Source organism: Glycine max, chromosome 1, assembly GCF_000004515.6.
Source record: "Glycine max cultivar Williams 82 chromosome 1, Glycine_max_v4.0, whole genome shotgun sequence".
NCBI classification, from domain to species: domain Eukaryota; kingdom Viridiplantae; phylum Streptophyta; class Magnoliopsida; order Fabales; family Fabaceae; genus Glycine; species Glycine max.
The window spans coordinates 41,047,105-41,061,180 of NC_016088.4; the positions used below are offsets into that span (position 1 = coordinate 41,047,105).

The 14,076-nt window shown below is 35.4% G+C and overlaps 1 protein-coding gene across 2 annotated transcripts; it reads right to left on the reverse strand.

Annotated features, from left to right (window-relative positions):
• Positions 1-9,415: 9,415 nt before the first annotated feature.
• Positions 9,416-13,634, reverse strand: LOC102664945 (receptor-like protein 54). 2 transcript variants are annotated; one of them, XM_041005298.1, is made up of 3 exons: positions 13,137-13,332; positions 10,287-13,023; positions 9,416-9,810 (listed from the first exon to the last, which is right to left on the reverse strand). In XM_041005298.1, exons 1-3 carry the CDS (start codon positions 13,183-13,185, stop codon positions 9,801-9,803), a joined length of 2,796 nt encoding a protein of 931 aa, XP_040861232.1. In that variant the 5' UTR covers positions 13,186-13,332; the 3' UTR covers positions 9,416-9,800. The 2 variants fall into 2 exon arrangements, with proteins under 2 accessions (XP_040861232.1, XP_006573354.1); XM_006573291.4 differs by having other exon boundaries at positions 10,287-13,634.
• Between the last annotated feature and the right edge of the window lie 442 nt (positions 13,635-14,076).

Genomic DNA, 14,076 nt, shown 5'->3' on the forward strand with positions numbered 1-14,076 from the left:
AATTTTTTTAAAAAGGAAATTAGGAAAAAAAGCAAAAAAAAATGACACCTTTATTCTTCAGCACTGTCGTTACGAACCTATACTCATGTAGAAAACAAAATAAATGCAACACACCCAAAAAAATTTAAGCTTTTGTGTTTATGAACCTGTACTCATGAAGTTTTTGGGATAAAAATCGCAACTTTAATATGTTCTTTCACCTTCTCTGCATACAACATGCAAAAAAATATATTGAACCATTACACCACCAAAAAAGGACGAAAACACAAAAGCTGGATATAGGAAGCAATGAGCACAGTGGAGAAGGTTCAGTAACACAAAAAAAAATCAAATTTTTGTATTGCGAGAAGTCAGAAAACAAAATAAAGGCCGAACACCCAAAAAAATTTAAGCTTTTGTGTTTTCGAACCTGTAGTCATGGAGTTTTTGAGATAAAAATGACATCTTTAATGTGTTCTTCCAACTTCTCTGCATACAACATGCCAAAAAATATATTGAACCATTACACCACCAAAAAAGGACGAAAACACAAAAAGCTGGGCATATGAAGCAATGGGCACATTGGAGAAAGCTCAGGAACACAAAAAAATTTAAACTTTTGTATTGTGAGAAGTCAGAAAACAAAATAAAGGTAGAACACCCAAAAAAAAATTAAGCTTTTGTGTTTACGAACCTGTACTCATGGAGTTTTTTAGATAAAAATCGCAGCTTTAATATGTTCTTCCACCTTCTGTGCATACAACATGCTAAAAAATATATTGAACCATTACACAACATAAAAAGATGGGCATAGGAAGCAATAAACACGTTAGAGAAGCCTCAGGAACACAAAAAATGCAAACTTTTGTATTGCGAGAAGCCAGAAACTCTAACATTCAACACCATCGTTAGCCTGTCCCAAAAATCAAACCACAAAAAATCAGACCATAAAAAATTAGGCAAAAAAGGGAGAAAAAAATAGATAAAAATGGAACATTTATTCTTCAATAGCCTATCCCAACTCTTCCATGGGCAAAGCGTCGTAACCTTCAGTACCGTCATTAGATTGTCGTAAAAATCAAACCACAAATAATGAGACAAAAAAGAGAAAAAATAGAATATTGACGTGAAACAAAATATGGACGGACGCAAAAGAATAAAGGAGGAGAAACAAAAACGGGATGGATGCAAAAGAATAAAGGAGGAGAAACAAAAGCAGAGAATAAAAAAGGAGAAGTTGAGGAAGAGAAAAAAGGGGAAACTGAATATTGATAGAGAAGAAAAGAGAAGAAGTTGAGGAAGAGAAAGAGGGGGAAGGGGGGAAGAATCTGGACGGATGCAAGAGAAATGGAAGAGAGAGAAGAAAGTTCTGGAATTAAGGAGAATTAAATGGTGCGGGGAAATCTGGCAATTAGAAAGTGACATGTGGCTTGATGGTTGTGGAAATAAGGAATTGCAACAGCTGGCACAAAGAAGAGAGAAGGGGCCTTGTAAAACACGAACCTTCAGAAAAAAGGATGAAGCCTTCACGTGGACTGAAGTGAGCAAACAAGGTAGATGGTTTATTATTATTTTTATTGGACAGGTGTCAACAAGACAGAGAATAGGCAGTTGGACAGGTGTCAACAGGACAGAACTCAGGTAGTCAGGGGCTTCTTTGTATAATAGATAGAGAAAATATATTCAAGAGTTTTAGGTAGAAACAAATTGGTAGAATGACGACATCTATTTATTTATTTTTAAATAATAGACTTAATTGACTTAGAAAATTTAAAACACTGAAATCAGCATAATTCAAATTTAAGAGATAGTATTTGTTTTCTTTTTACTATAATATGTTTTTTTTGGCTTTTTTTTCAGACATACAATTCATTATTTTACAATCAATTTAAACAATTGTCTGGAAAAAATATTATAAAAACATTGTCTGAAGTTTGTAATTGGGTTAGTTTTCTAAAGTTAGTATTTGACCTTGTTCTAATCTAATAACAGTAGAATTTGTTTATATAACTCTCTAATTGATACCTAATACAAACGGAATCTGCAGTTTCTACCTAATTTGTTTATGACTCCCTAATTTTAGTGATGACCATTAGTTTTACTATGTGACTTGACTACAATTAATATTTTTGCAGCTTTCACATATGCTATCTTATTTACACCAAACATTTATCAGCAAATTCGATCTCCAGCGAAGATGAAGAAGCAACGAACCAAGCTTGGTTATGACCCGACACTATAATTCGATGTCCAGAGAATGACATGAAGATGAAGGTTGAAGATTATATAAAGACACCAAACGAAACGACACACATACCAAGTAGCTAGGATTGCAATGGACATAATGTACTATCCTATCAATATCAATACCGCAAACACATTCATTCATTATTTAACGCTAACAATAACATACACTAATTGGTGGAGTTCACCTATAATTTCAATTTGGCAAGTTTGATTAGATACCCTCCTTCTCCAGTTCATGTGGTGACCCTCGTTTTCACATTTATACAGCAAAAATAGAGTTCATCTTCACTTCAACATTTTCATTTCCAGCATAAAGTAGCAATGAAAACTCCATCGTAGAAAGTAGAATAAACAAGAGTAGGTACCTGATGACAAGACGTGATGGTGAGCAAGAGTGAGACTGAGGAATTGAAGCACCTCTGTAGAGAGTGTGAGCAAGAGTGAGAGCGAGATTGAGGAGTCGCTGCGGAGAGTGAGAGCGAGAACGAGAGGGAGACTGAGGAGTCACCGCACCGCCTCAAAGAGTGAGAGTTAGAGCGAGAGTGAGAGATTAGGGTTAGAGTGGTTCAAAGTGGACGCAAGAAGAAAGGAAGACAGATTCAATAAAAGGAAAAACACAATGTTGTTTCATAAAATCGACGTTAACAATCGCAAAATAACATCAGTTTTGGAAAAACCAATGTTAACATCACCACTTTAATATTGGTTTTTCAAAAATCGATATTAACGAACTCATGTTATTTACAAATATGTCACTATCCTTTTGTTAACATCGATTTCATCAAAAATCGATGTTAAAGCACCGATGTTAAAAATATTCTTTCTAGTAGTGTTACCTTCAAAAGAAGCTGAAAACGACTGAATTTGGGTACCAATTGGGATCTTCCCCACCAAATGATTGAAGGAGAGATTTAAATATGAAAAAAATGGCAAACTTGCAAGTTGCATTGGAATTTCTCTACCTATAGAGATTTGTGAAAGGTCCATAGACTCCCATTGTGTAACATCCCATTGTATAAATAGCAATGTTAGGTCAGTTTTAGACTGACGATGCCTCTTCTTTCCCACATTTTCATTTTCCCTCTTCTCCTCTCCAAAACCCTTTCTTTTTCCCGCAGCCCACCAAACCTGTCTCAGAAAAAGACGATCTCGGACTCATTCACCGTTGGATCGTCGTGAAATTTGAGTACCAGTTCGCAACCCAATTCGAGCATTCTCACCGTTGGGAATTTCAAAACATGTCAGAGCTAAGAGAAATACCCTTCGCACTGTAGCTTTCTCTTTCCCGCAGAAACCCAAAACTGTCTCAGTAAAACTACGATCCGGTTTCGTTAACCGTTGGATTTTCATGAAATTTGGATATGTTGTTCGAAATTCAATTGCGCACACTTTCACCGTTGGATTTGCGAGATAATATTGTGGAGGGAGAAAAAGGAATCGCATGAAGACAGTACAAGTGGAGGCTTCAATCTCTTCTCCGTCTCTCTGACGTTTGGGAATTCTATCGGAGCAGTCGGAGGAAAACTGGAGGAATCTCAGGGAACCGCTAGAGATGCGCTATCGCTGTGGAAGACACGTGAGTCCGCTTAGAGGTAAGGGATGAGTTTATCGCAATTGGGGTTAGAATGAACATGTGTAGGGATCCTTAGAGAACTAAATTTGGGTTTATTTTGGGATGTTTATTGAATTATAATTTTTCTTTATGATTATAAATACAATATTATTGTGTTCTATGTACCAATTGATGTCCTGATGAGAATTGATTGATAAACTTGAGTGCTCTTGATGTCTTTGTGTTTAACCCATGATTTGATTAATTGATTTTGATATAATTGTGAGAAACTATTTCAGGGTTTTACACCCATGTTGTGATAAAATCTTTTGTATAAATTGTTATGTTGAGGTTATGAAATGATGATTCAAACTGTGAGTATGTGATAAATTGAACATGTGACGGATGATGAAATACATGTGTATTGAGATGAGATGTGTGTATTGAGTTGTGAACTATGAACTGTGCAATCACACAATTGTAAGACCCTTTAAGGGCGACGAGTATTGTGATGGGATCCATGTGGGAACCCGACGAGTTAAAATGATTTTGAAAACAATTGAGTAGTTGTGTGTATTGCATAGTTCATAGGTAAAGTGTATATGATTCATGAGGTGTGATAACATGTTAAATTGAGATTATACCATTGTGATTGAGATCGAGTGTATGTGATAAATTGAGTATGTATATGATTGAGATATATATGTGCATTGAGTTGTGAACTATGAATTGTACAATCACACGATCATAAGTCCCTTTAAGGGCGACGAGTTAATGCTAAGTCCCTTTAGGGCGACGAGTTATGTAAGTCCTTTTGGGCGACGAGTTAATGTTAAGTCCCTTTAAGGGCGACGAGTTAATGTAAGACCCTTAAGGGCGACGAGTTAAAATTATTTTGAGAACAATTGAGGAGTCGTGTGTTTTGTACAGTTCATAGATAGAGTCTGTGTGCTAAAATGTTTTCTGGGTTGGACCTGAATCAGGAGGGAGAGGCCCTGACGGACTCTTCGGAGTGTAGGCCTTGGGGGTCACACGGTTTGAGTGCTCCTTTAAGCCTATGTTGATCCCATATGGTTGGAGCATTCTCGCAAAACACTGTGACCCTGACTGGTCTCCCTATGATATTACCTAGTGAGAGTGACTTGACTTGCTAGTGTGTGGTTTGTCTTGTCATGTACTCCTAGGCGCCCGACGAGGTTTTTCACTGACATGGTACCACATTGCATATAGGCTTGAGTCTTAGCATAACTGTTGCATACGCTTGCTAATTGTTTATTATGAAATTGATGTGTTATTATGTCTTGATCGGAGTGTGTGATTCTGTGTATTGTGATTGATGATTGAAAAGTGATTATGAATGACAAAGTGATGAAATAATGTGAGATATGCTAAGTAAATTGTATTTGGCTACTATATGTTGTTTGTTTCTCTCTAGTAGTTAGGAATGTGATAACTCACTCCCGGTTTGCTGTTTGTGTTTGGATCCTGTGATGATCTTGAACTTTGTGTTCGGGGGAGCAGATGAATAGGTGGATGACTATGAAGAATCATGCTAGAGGACACGGGAACACACGCTCTGATAGGATGTACATTAGGATATAGGTTCTATATTAATTGTATGAAACTTAGATGACCTTGTTTGAGCCGAGATGACTTTATTATTTATTTGGACAAGTTTGAATATGATGTAGAAGAAAGTGAATGTGAGCCTTTTACCCTTTGAAAGGCTTGTATTTAAAAATGTTTTAAAAATACTTTTAATTAATATTTGAATTTTTATTCCTTTATTAGTATATATGTGAGGGGTATGGCTCTGATACCACTAAATGTGACACCCTCTACCCCTCACATATATACTAATAAAGGAATAAAAATTCAAATATTAAATAAAAGTATTTTTAAAACATTTTTTTTAAACAAGTCTTTCAAAGGGGAAAAAGGCTCACATTCATTTTTTTTCTACATCATATTCAAACTTGTCCAAATAAATAATAATGGAGTCAAAAGAGTAATCTCGACTCAAACAAGGTCGTCTAAGCTTCATACAATTAATATAGAACCTATATCCTAATGTCACATCCTATCAGAACGTTGTGTTCCCGTGTCCTCTAGCATGAGGTTCTTCATAGTCATCCACCTATTCATCTGCTTCCCCGAACACAAGTTCAAGAAACACAACAACACACAGGGAGTGAGTTATCACATTCCTAGCTAATAGAGAAACAAGACAATTAAATATACATATTATGTACATGAGATACCACTTGCTTAAACATAGCTCACGTAATTTCACCACTTTGTCATTCAAAATTCACTTTTCAATCATCAATCAGATTACACAAGAATCCCACACTCCGATCAAGATATAATAACACATCAATTTCATAATAAACAATTAGCAAGCGTATGCAACAATTATGCTAAGACTCAATCTTATATGCAATGTGGTACCATGTCAGTGAAAAACCTCGTCGGGCACCTAGGAGTACATGACAAGACAAACCACACTAGCAAGTCAAGTCACTCTCACTAGGTAAATCATAGGGAGACCATTCAGGTCATAGTGTTTTGCGAGAATGCTCCAACCATATGGGATCAACATAGGCTTAAAGGAGCACTCAAACCGTGTGACCCCAAGGCCTACACTCCAAAGAGTCCGTCAGGGCCTCTCCCTCCTGATTCAGGTCCAACCCAGAAAATATTTTAGCACATAGACTATATCTATGAACTGTACAAAACACACGACTCCTCAATTGTTCTCAAATATTTTTAACTCGTCGCCCTTTAAGGGTCTTAGCATTAACTCGTCGTCCTTAAAGGGTCTTAGCATTAACTCGTTGCCCTTAAAGAGTCTTAGCATTAACTCGTCGCCCTAAAAGGGTCTTATAGTCGTGTGATTGTACAATCCACAGTTTACAACTCAATGCACACAACATCTCGATCACGTGTTTACTCAGTTTATCACATACACTCGATCTCAATTACAATGGTATAAGCTCAAAATAGCATGTTGTCACACCTCATGAATCATATTCATTTTATTTATAATTATAAAGGAAAAATTGCAATTTAATAAACATCCCAAAATAAAACCCCAATTTAATCTTCTAAGGATCCCTACACATGTTCTCAGTAATCCCCAGTTGTGAATAACTCATCCCTTACCTCTAAGCAGACTCACGTCTTCTGACAAGAGATAATGAGAAGGGATTGAAGCCTCCATTTGTACTATCTTCATACGATTCCTTTTTCTCTCTCCACGAATATTATCCCGCAAATCCCAACGGTGAAAGTGTGAGAAATTGAATTTGGAACAACATATCCAAATTTCACTACAATCCAACGGTTAATGAATCCAGGATCGTATTTTTAGCAAGACAGTTTTGGGTTTTTGCGGAAAGATAAAAGGGTCCAATGCGAAGGGTTTTCCTCTAAGCTCAGACATGATTTCGAAATTCCCAATGGTGAGAATACTCGGAATTGGATTGCGAACCTGATGCTTAAATTTTACGACGATCCAACGGTGAATGAGTCCGAGATCATCATTTTTCTGAGACATGTTTGATGGTCTGCGGGAAAAGAGAGGTTGAGAAGGGAAAACGAGATTGAGAGACGAAGGAGGCCTGAGGATTAGTCTGAAAACTGACCTAACATTTTCTATTTATAGCTAGGGTATTCATGACTTATTATTTACTCTATTTATTTATTTTTATTATTTTTTAAAAAAAACTCTATTTTATTCTCATCAAATGAATAATAAAATACTCTTTTATTTTCTCTCAAATCATTATTTAATTAATAAATTATTTCCTTATTTATTTAATTATAAAACCTCATCATTTTTCTAAAACTCTATTTATTTATAAATAACAATTCTTCTTCTTTTTTTTTAAATTAACTTACGAAAAATGGGATGTTACACATTGTTTCAAGTTACCTATGGATGATGGAATTTTACCAAACAAAGCATGACTTGACATGTTCAAGATATAGAGTTCTTTGAAATGCATTAGCACCTTTGGTACAGGTCCTTCATAATGGTTGGATGAGAAATCAATAGATGTGAAGGTTGTCGAAATTTTAACCAACTCCATCTGTAAACCTTTGCTGATAACTGTCACTCTACTTGATAATATACATTACCCATTTGTGCAAAAAACCCCTTTTGATTCAATTTCCTGGTCATTATGCATTATATATCTTTTCCAGGTTGTGAAATATTTTACTGATAGTTTGCCGCTAAAATTGTTGAAAGTGATGTCCACAATTTGAAGCATTTCTCAAGTCTTATTGGTTTTTGAACATCTTAGTGAGCCTTGAAATTTGTTGTTCCACAAAACCAGGGTACGAAGTGTGGATATTTCATTCAAAAAGCATGGAAAGCCATCAATAATTTGATTTGATTCAAGGTCCAATACCTCTAACTTCGAGCAATAGGAAAGAGACTTTGGAATTGGTCCATCTAATAGATTTAAAGTCCACAAACCACACGAAGATGGTGCTGCATCAGGAATATCAATATGGCCTGAGAGGTTGTTGTTGTTCATATTTAATACTTCAAGAGTGTAACTCATATTCATCAAACACGACGGAATTAAACCATTGGGTAAGTTTCTTAAGAGCATTATTTATAGAATCTGGTAATGTCCAAGACCGAGAGAAACGTATGTTGTTTACTGTCAATCTCTGGAGAGATCCGTTCAATTCAATGGTTAGTGTTCTAAACTGGAAAATATGCTCTGCACATTGTTTACCTTCTAAATCAGTCTAAAATCACTCAATCCTCTATATTACTTTGCTCTTCTATGAATCCATTTTAGAAGTTGTTCCACAACAGAAAAATAATTCCTTTTCTAAGAGCATTTCGTATGTCCAAAAATACCCATTTTATTATGTCAATTGACCGTTGATATTTTTTCCATTAAACCCAAAATGATACAATAATAAACGGGGCATACCCCGCAGTTAAAGAAAATCAAAAGTCTCCCTAATACAAGAAGACATATATCAAGATGCTAAAACAAATGCAACAGGTACGCTCCGTTGATATTGAGTAGACAGCGGGTGGTGAGTAGGGACCAATGGAAAAGCTATAAGTATTACTTAGTCAACACAGGCATTTTCATTTTCTGAATGTGGAAAAAAACCTCACTGCATTTAATATAAGGACAATTTTCTTTTGATCAACGTAAGTGGAAAGGCTTTCAAGACAGTTTTGAAGGACAAAATATTAGCGGATGAAATCGCCAACCAAACCAATGCTATCAAGGCGGGAAAACTATTAGTGATTTATAACTGTTACCAAATTAATATTGAGAAAATAAGTTATGGAGTCACGGTGTGGAATAATACAGTCTTTTTAATCACTAACTATCAAAAGGGGAAAACAAATTTGAAATTTCTTATTATTAAAAAATAAAAAAATCCTTATATTTAAGATATGTTTAAGGTTCTTGATAAATTACTGAATTTTATTTCGAGTCTCTAATAAAGTTTTATGTTGTTTTGAGTCTTCGATATATCAAATTTTTTGTTTTGAATCTTTGTCAATAATTAAGTGATAATGTATCACTTTATAAATTAATCTTTAAAACACTATCAATTGTAATGATATCACCCTCTTCACTTAAAATAATGAATCAAAACAAAAATTTTGATATATTAAAAACTCGTAACAACTAAAAAATTTACAATATAGACAACACAATTGCATGCCAAATTTAAAAAAAAAAAAAAAGAAATTCTTAACTTGTCTCCTACGTACCCAATAACTAGCCAAATTGGATAAACAACGCCCCATAAGAAGAGGGCGCCAAGAAAATAGCAAACCAAATACAGTAAGAGAAATAGGCAAGAGACAAATAAGTGACTATAATCTTCTTCGACAAAACTATAAAGTGGACCCAACAAGCCAAGACCATTCAACTTTAGCCCCTTCTTGAGTAGAGCGGCTTCTGTCTGTCTAGCATCAATCTCCAAGACAGAGTACTTCCAAATGCTGTTTAGCAACACACCAAAGAAATTATTTGGTCCTAACACAAGAGAAGAAAACAGAAAATTGTAAGCTGAACAAACAGTATAGACATGAGAAGCATCCTCTTTCCAGGACCATATATCTTTCTCCACTTTAACGGATAAAACATAATAGACAAGATTCCTAAATTTCAAGAAAGGTATTCCTCCCAACAGAACAAAAGTCTCATCCAACTCCACACCAAATTCAAACTCATCTAGTATATTGTTAGCCAAAAAAAAATATATCTATACATTTTACAACTCAATATAACTTAAACTAACCGAACTGTCAAACAATCATTTAAAACACATCTTGAGATTACTAACTACTTTGCTTTATCGCTGGTCTCAACATGATTAATGGAAACAGTACTTATTTGACATTGCTCATAAACAAAGGAATATTAAAACATACAAAAGCAAAATATTATGAACAGTAATTGCCCAATTGCAGAAGCTCAACCAGTAAAACTTTTACATTAGATTTCAGTACCTCCACACAAGGATTTTGTATCGCTTCCCTCCACGGTGTTGGTACGCAAAATCAAGCTGGGGGATGATTCTGTGAAGCATCTCATCAACGTGTTTGGAATACCACAACCTCCATCTACTCCAGAAAATAAGAGGTAAGATGAAAATTCCAAAGCCAAAAATACATCCCAACTCTACACTTAAAAAAGTCCAATCAATTGAACTCTCAGTGTGTGAATGAGGTGTTTCAGGTGTTGGCACTTCATCGTTGCTGCAATTATGGGTCAGTGGAGGTCCAAATAACTCTTCATTCCCTTCAAAGGAATCTGCATCAAATGATTGAATTTGGGTACCCTTTGGAATTTCCCCCACCAGGTGATTATATGAGAGATTCAAATATGCAAGGAAAGATAGACTTGCGAGCTCTGTTGGAATTTCTCCATTGAAAGAATTGTTTGACAAGTCTAAAGACTCAAGATTCTTCAAATTTCCAATAGATGATGGGACATGACCTGAGAGGGCATTATTTGACAAGTTAAGAGCATTCAATCCCTTGAACTGCATTAGCTCATTTGGTATTGGACCCTCAAAATTGTTGCTTGACATATCCACGTAAGTGAAGGCCCTTTGAATTCTTACCAACTTTATTTGTTTACCTTTGTAGGTAATAATAATTGAATCCTGATATCGAGAGAGCTCCCCTGTATTATAATTATCGGAAGATGTCTGGTCAAGGATAGAGCGAGGTACGTTTGTAACAAGTTTAGCTAATATAGCTACAATACTTTTGTTCGTATGTGTCAATAAATCCTTGAAATTCTTTTGGTCATAGTAATCAACGAGATCAAAAAATAAGTGACCAAATTCAGGCTTCATTGCTTTCCAAGTGTTTAATAGTGCTCCTGGTATTGCCCCACTGAAATTATTGGAGGCTAGATCAACAACATGAAGCATTTCCCAATCACCGCTGCTTCTTGGGCATCCGATTGATCCATGAAGTTTGTTTGACCTTAAATCCATGATTCTCAAGGTGGAAATATTAGTTAAGAAACATGGAAATCTGTCACTCAATAAATTTTTTTGAAGGTTTAGGACTTGTAGTTTCTGGCAATTGGCTAAAGATTTTGGAATGGTACCCTCCAAGAGATTGTCATTTAGATCCAATAACTTTAGAGTGCATGAAGTTGGCAGAGTATTAGGAATATAACCTTGGAGTTTGTTTCCACCAAAGTGCAACACCTTTAGAGTGTTACTCAACTTAGTAATACACATGGGAATCATCCCCACAAAGTTATTAAGGGAAAGATCTAGCAGGAGAAGACTTGAAGCATTGCAAAATGATTCAGGGATTTGTCCCTGAAAACTATTGTTTGAAAGAGACAAGAAATTCATGAAAGGGAGATGATTTCCGATGTCCATTGGAATGACAGAGTTGAATCTATTGTTTGAGTAGTCCAAATGAGTTATAAAGCTTGGAATGAAAGGAAAAGACTCTTGCAGTTGGTTGGAACTAAGATCGACAAGTAAAAGGTTTGTCAAACGAACAAGAGTATTACTTTCTTGTAAATGTGTGAGAAAATTTTTGGAAAGATTCAAATGAGCAAGATATCCAAGTTGCGAAATCCAGTTAGGTATTGGTCCTTCGATCCCGTTGTCAGATAGATCAAGATATATTAATATGGACTGATTTATCAAGAAACTAGGAATTCGTCTCAACTTACAGGAAGCCAACATTATATGCGTCATATGAGGAAAGGGTGACAGGTCATGATCATCCCTAAAGTTTATATCAACTGACAAATTGTTATGTGAGAGGCCTAGTTCAATTAAATTACTCAGCTTGCGAATCTTGTCCAATTGTATTGTGCCATTAAACTTATTTGACTTAAGCTGAATGACACGAAGTGTTCTGAGGTTAAAAATAGACATAGGAATAGGCCCTCGAATATTATTGTTACATAAATCAAGCATTTCTAACAAAGGGGAGGCAATCACAAACTCATCCAAGGAACCATTGAATTGATTAAAAGGAAGTTTAAGTTCTCGCAAATATGGGAGTTTAAGTAGAGATGAGGGGAGACTCCCACCGAAAAAATTAAACCCCAAATCAATGCTGACAAGCTTTTTAAGGCCCTCAAAATGACTGGATGGCAACACCCCACTTAAATGATTATTAAAAAGGGATAAATATGTGAGATTCTTGGACAAATTAAAAGAAGGAAGCGAACCTGTAAAGTTATTGGAAGACAAGTCTAGATAAACAAGTTGGCTGAGTTCTGAGAATGAACTAGGAAGTGTACCATTAAATTGGCAGTAAGATAGATCAATTGCAGATAACTGCTTCAAATTGGAAATTGCACCTGGAAGCTTTCCTGAGAAATTTGTATAGCTAAGATTCAGGTCATGAAGAGAACCATGTTGTGGGAAGTTTGGCAAAGAACCCCCAAGATCTTGGTTGTCTGAGATGTCAAGGAACTTCAACGTTGATATTTGGAAGATATCTTTTGGAAAAGAACCATTCAAGCCACAACTTCTTAACTCTAGTGTGACTAAATTGGAGAAATTTACAAAGGATTTTGGCACTGCGCTTGACATGTTGTTGTGGCTCAATTTTAGAACAGTGAGTGGCAGAAGCTTTGCTAGTGAAGAATCAATAGGTCCAGAGAGATTGCATGATGACATGCTCAAAACACGTAGCTTCTGCGATGAAGATAAAGCATGACCCCATTCCTGTCCTTTGGCAGATATTGCTACACCATCTAGATACAATTCTGTGATATCTGTAAGGTTTTGAAACACTGCTATATCTGGCTTCTCAAGTTTCAGCCTATCACGTGAGGTAAATGAAGAAGACAAATCAAGAGTAACTAACCTTCTGAGGTGAAAAATCTCATCTGGAATCTGCCCCTCAAATCCAGCATTAGACAAGTTCAAATAACGTAAATTATTCAGCTTGTACAACTCCGAAGGAATCACCGAACTTAAGTTATTGAAAGCCAAATTCAAGCTCTGTAGATATTGAAGGCTGAAAAGAGAGCTTGAATTAACGAGTCCTCCCGAGATAGACTCCTCACTGAGATCAAGGGCTATAACACGCCCCTCGTTGCATGTCACCCCATGCCATTGGCAACAATCTTCAGTTTGGTTCCAAAGGGTAAGCTTTTTGGATTTTGTAGAGTTGAATATTAGGTTATTTTTCAAATGGAGGACAATGGAACACTGATGGCCAAGAAAATAACCATTTGCTGGAAAGATGTTGGCACTATAGTTTATTAAGCAGAATTGTATAAAAAACAACAAGAGTTTGTGTGCTCTCATAGTGAATTTTGAAAATAATGGTCTAACAGTTAGAACTTAGAAGGATAGTAAGGAGATGTTTTGCCATTTGAAACATTTATTTCTCCTTTTATAGACTACAAAAATGTACAATTGATCTATCACTCTCCCGTGTCTAACACGCAATCAAGTCTCTTCGGAACCTCAAGGACCGCTACTAACTTATGATCTTTAGATATACCAATTATTTAAGGTCATATATATATATATATATATATATAATTAGTTACTGTTAAAAATTCATTTAAAATTTTGTCTCACTGCTTAAATACATGAGCGCTTTAAAATGTATTTTCTTTTCTTTCAAAATATCTAATTATTAAGATTATTTCTTCAAAAATATCTAATAAAAGTTTAAATTAATTTATAAAATTCTATACTTATGATAATTTTTCTTAAAAAAATATACAAATTTATTACAAATTATTTTTTAATGGAAAATGCATATGCGGATTTATTTTAGGTTTAAATGTAAT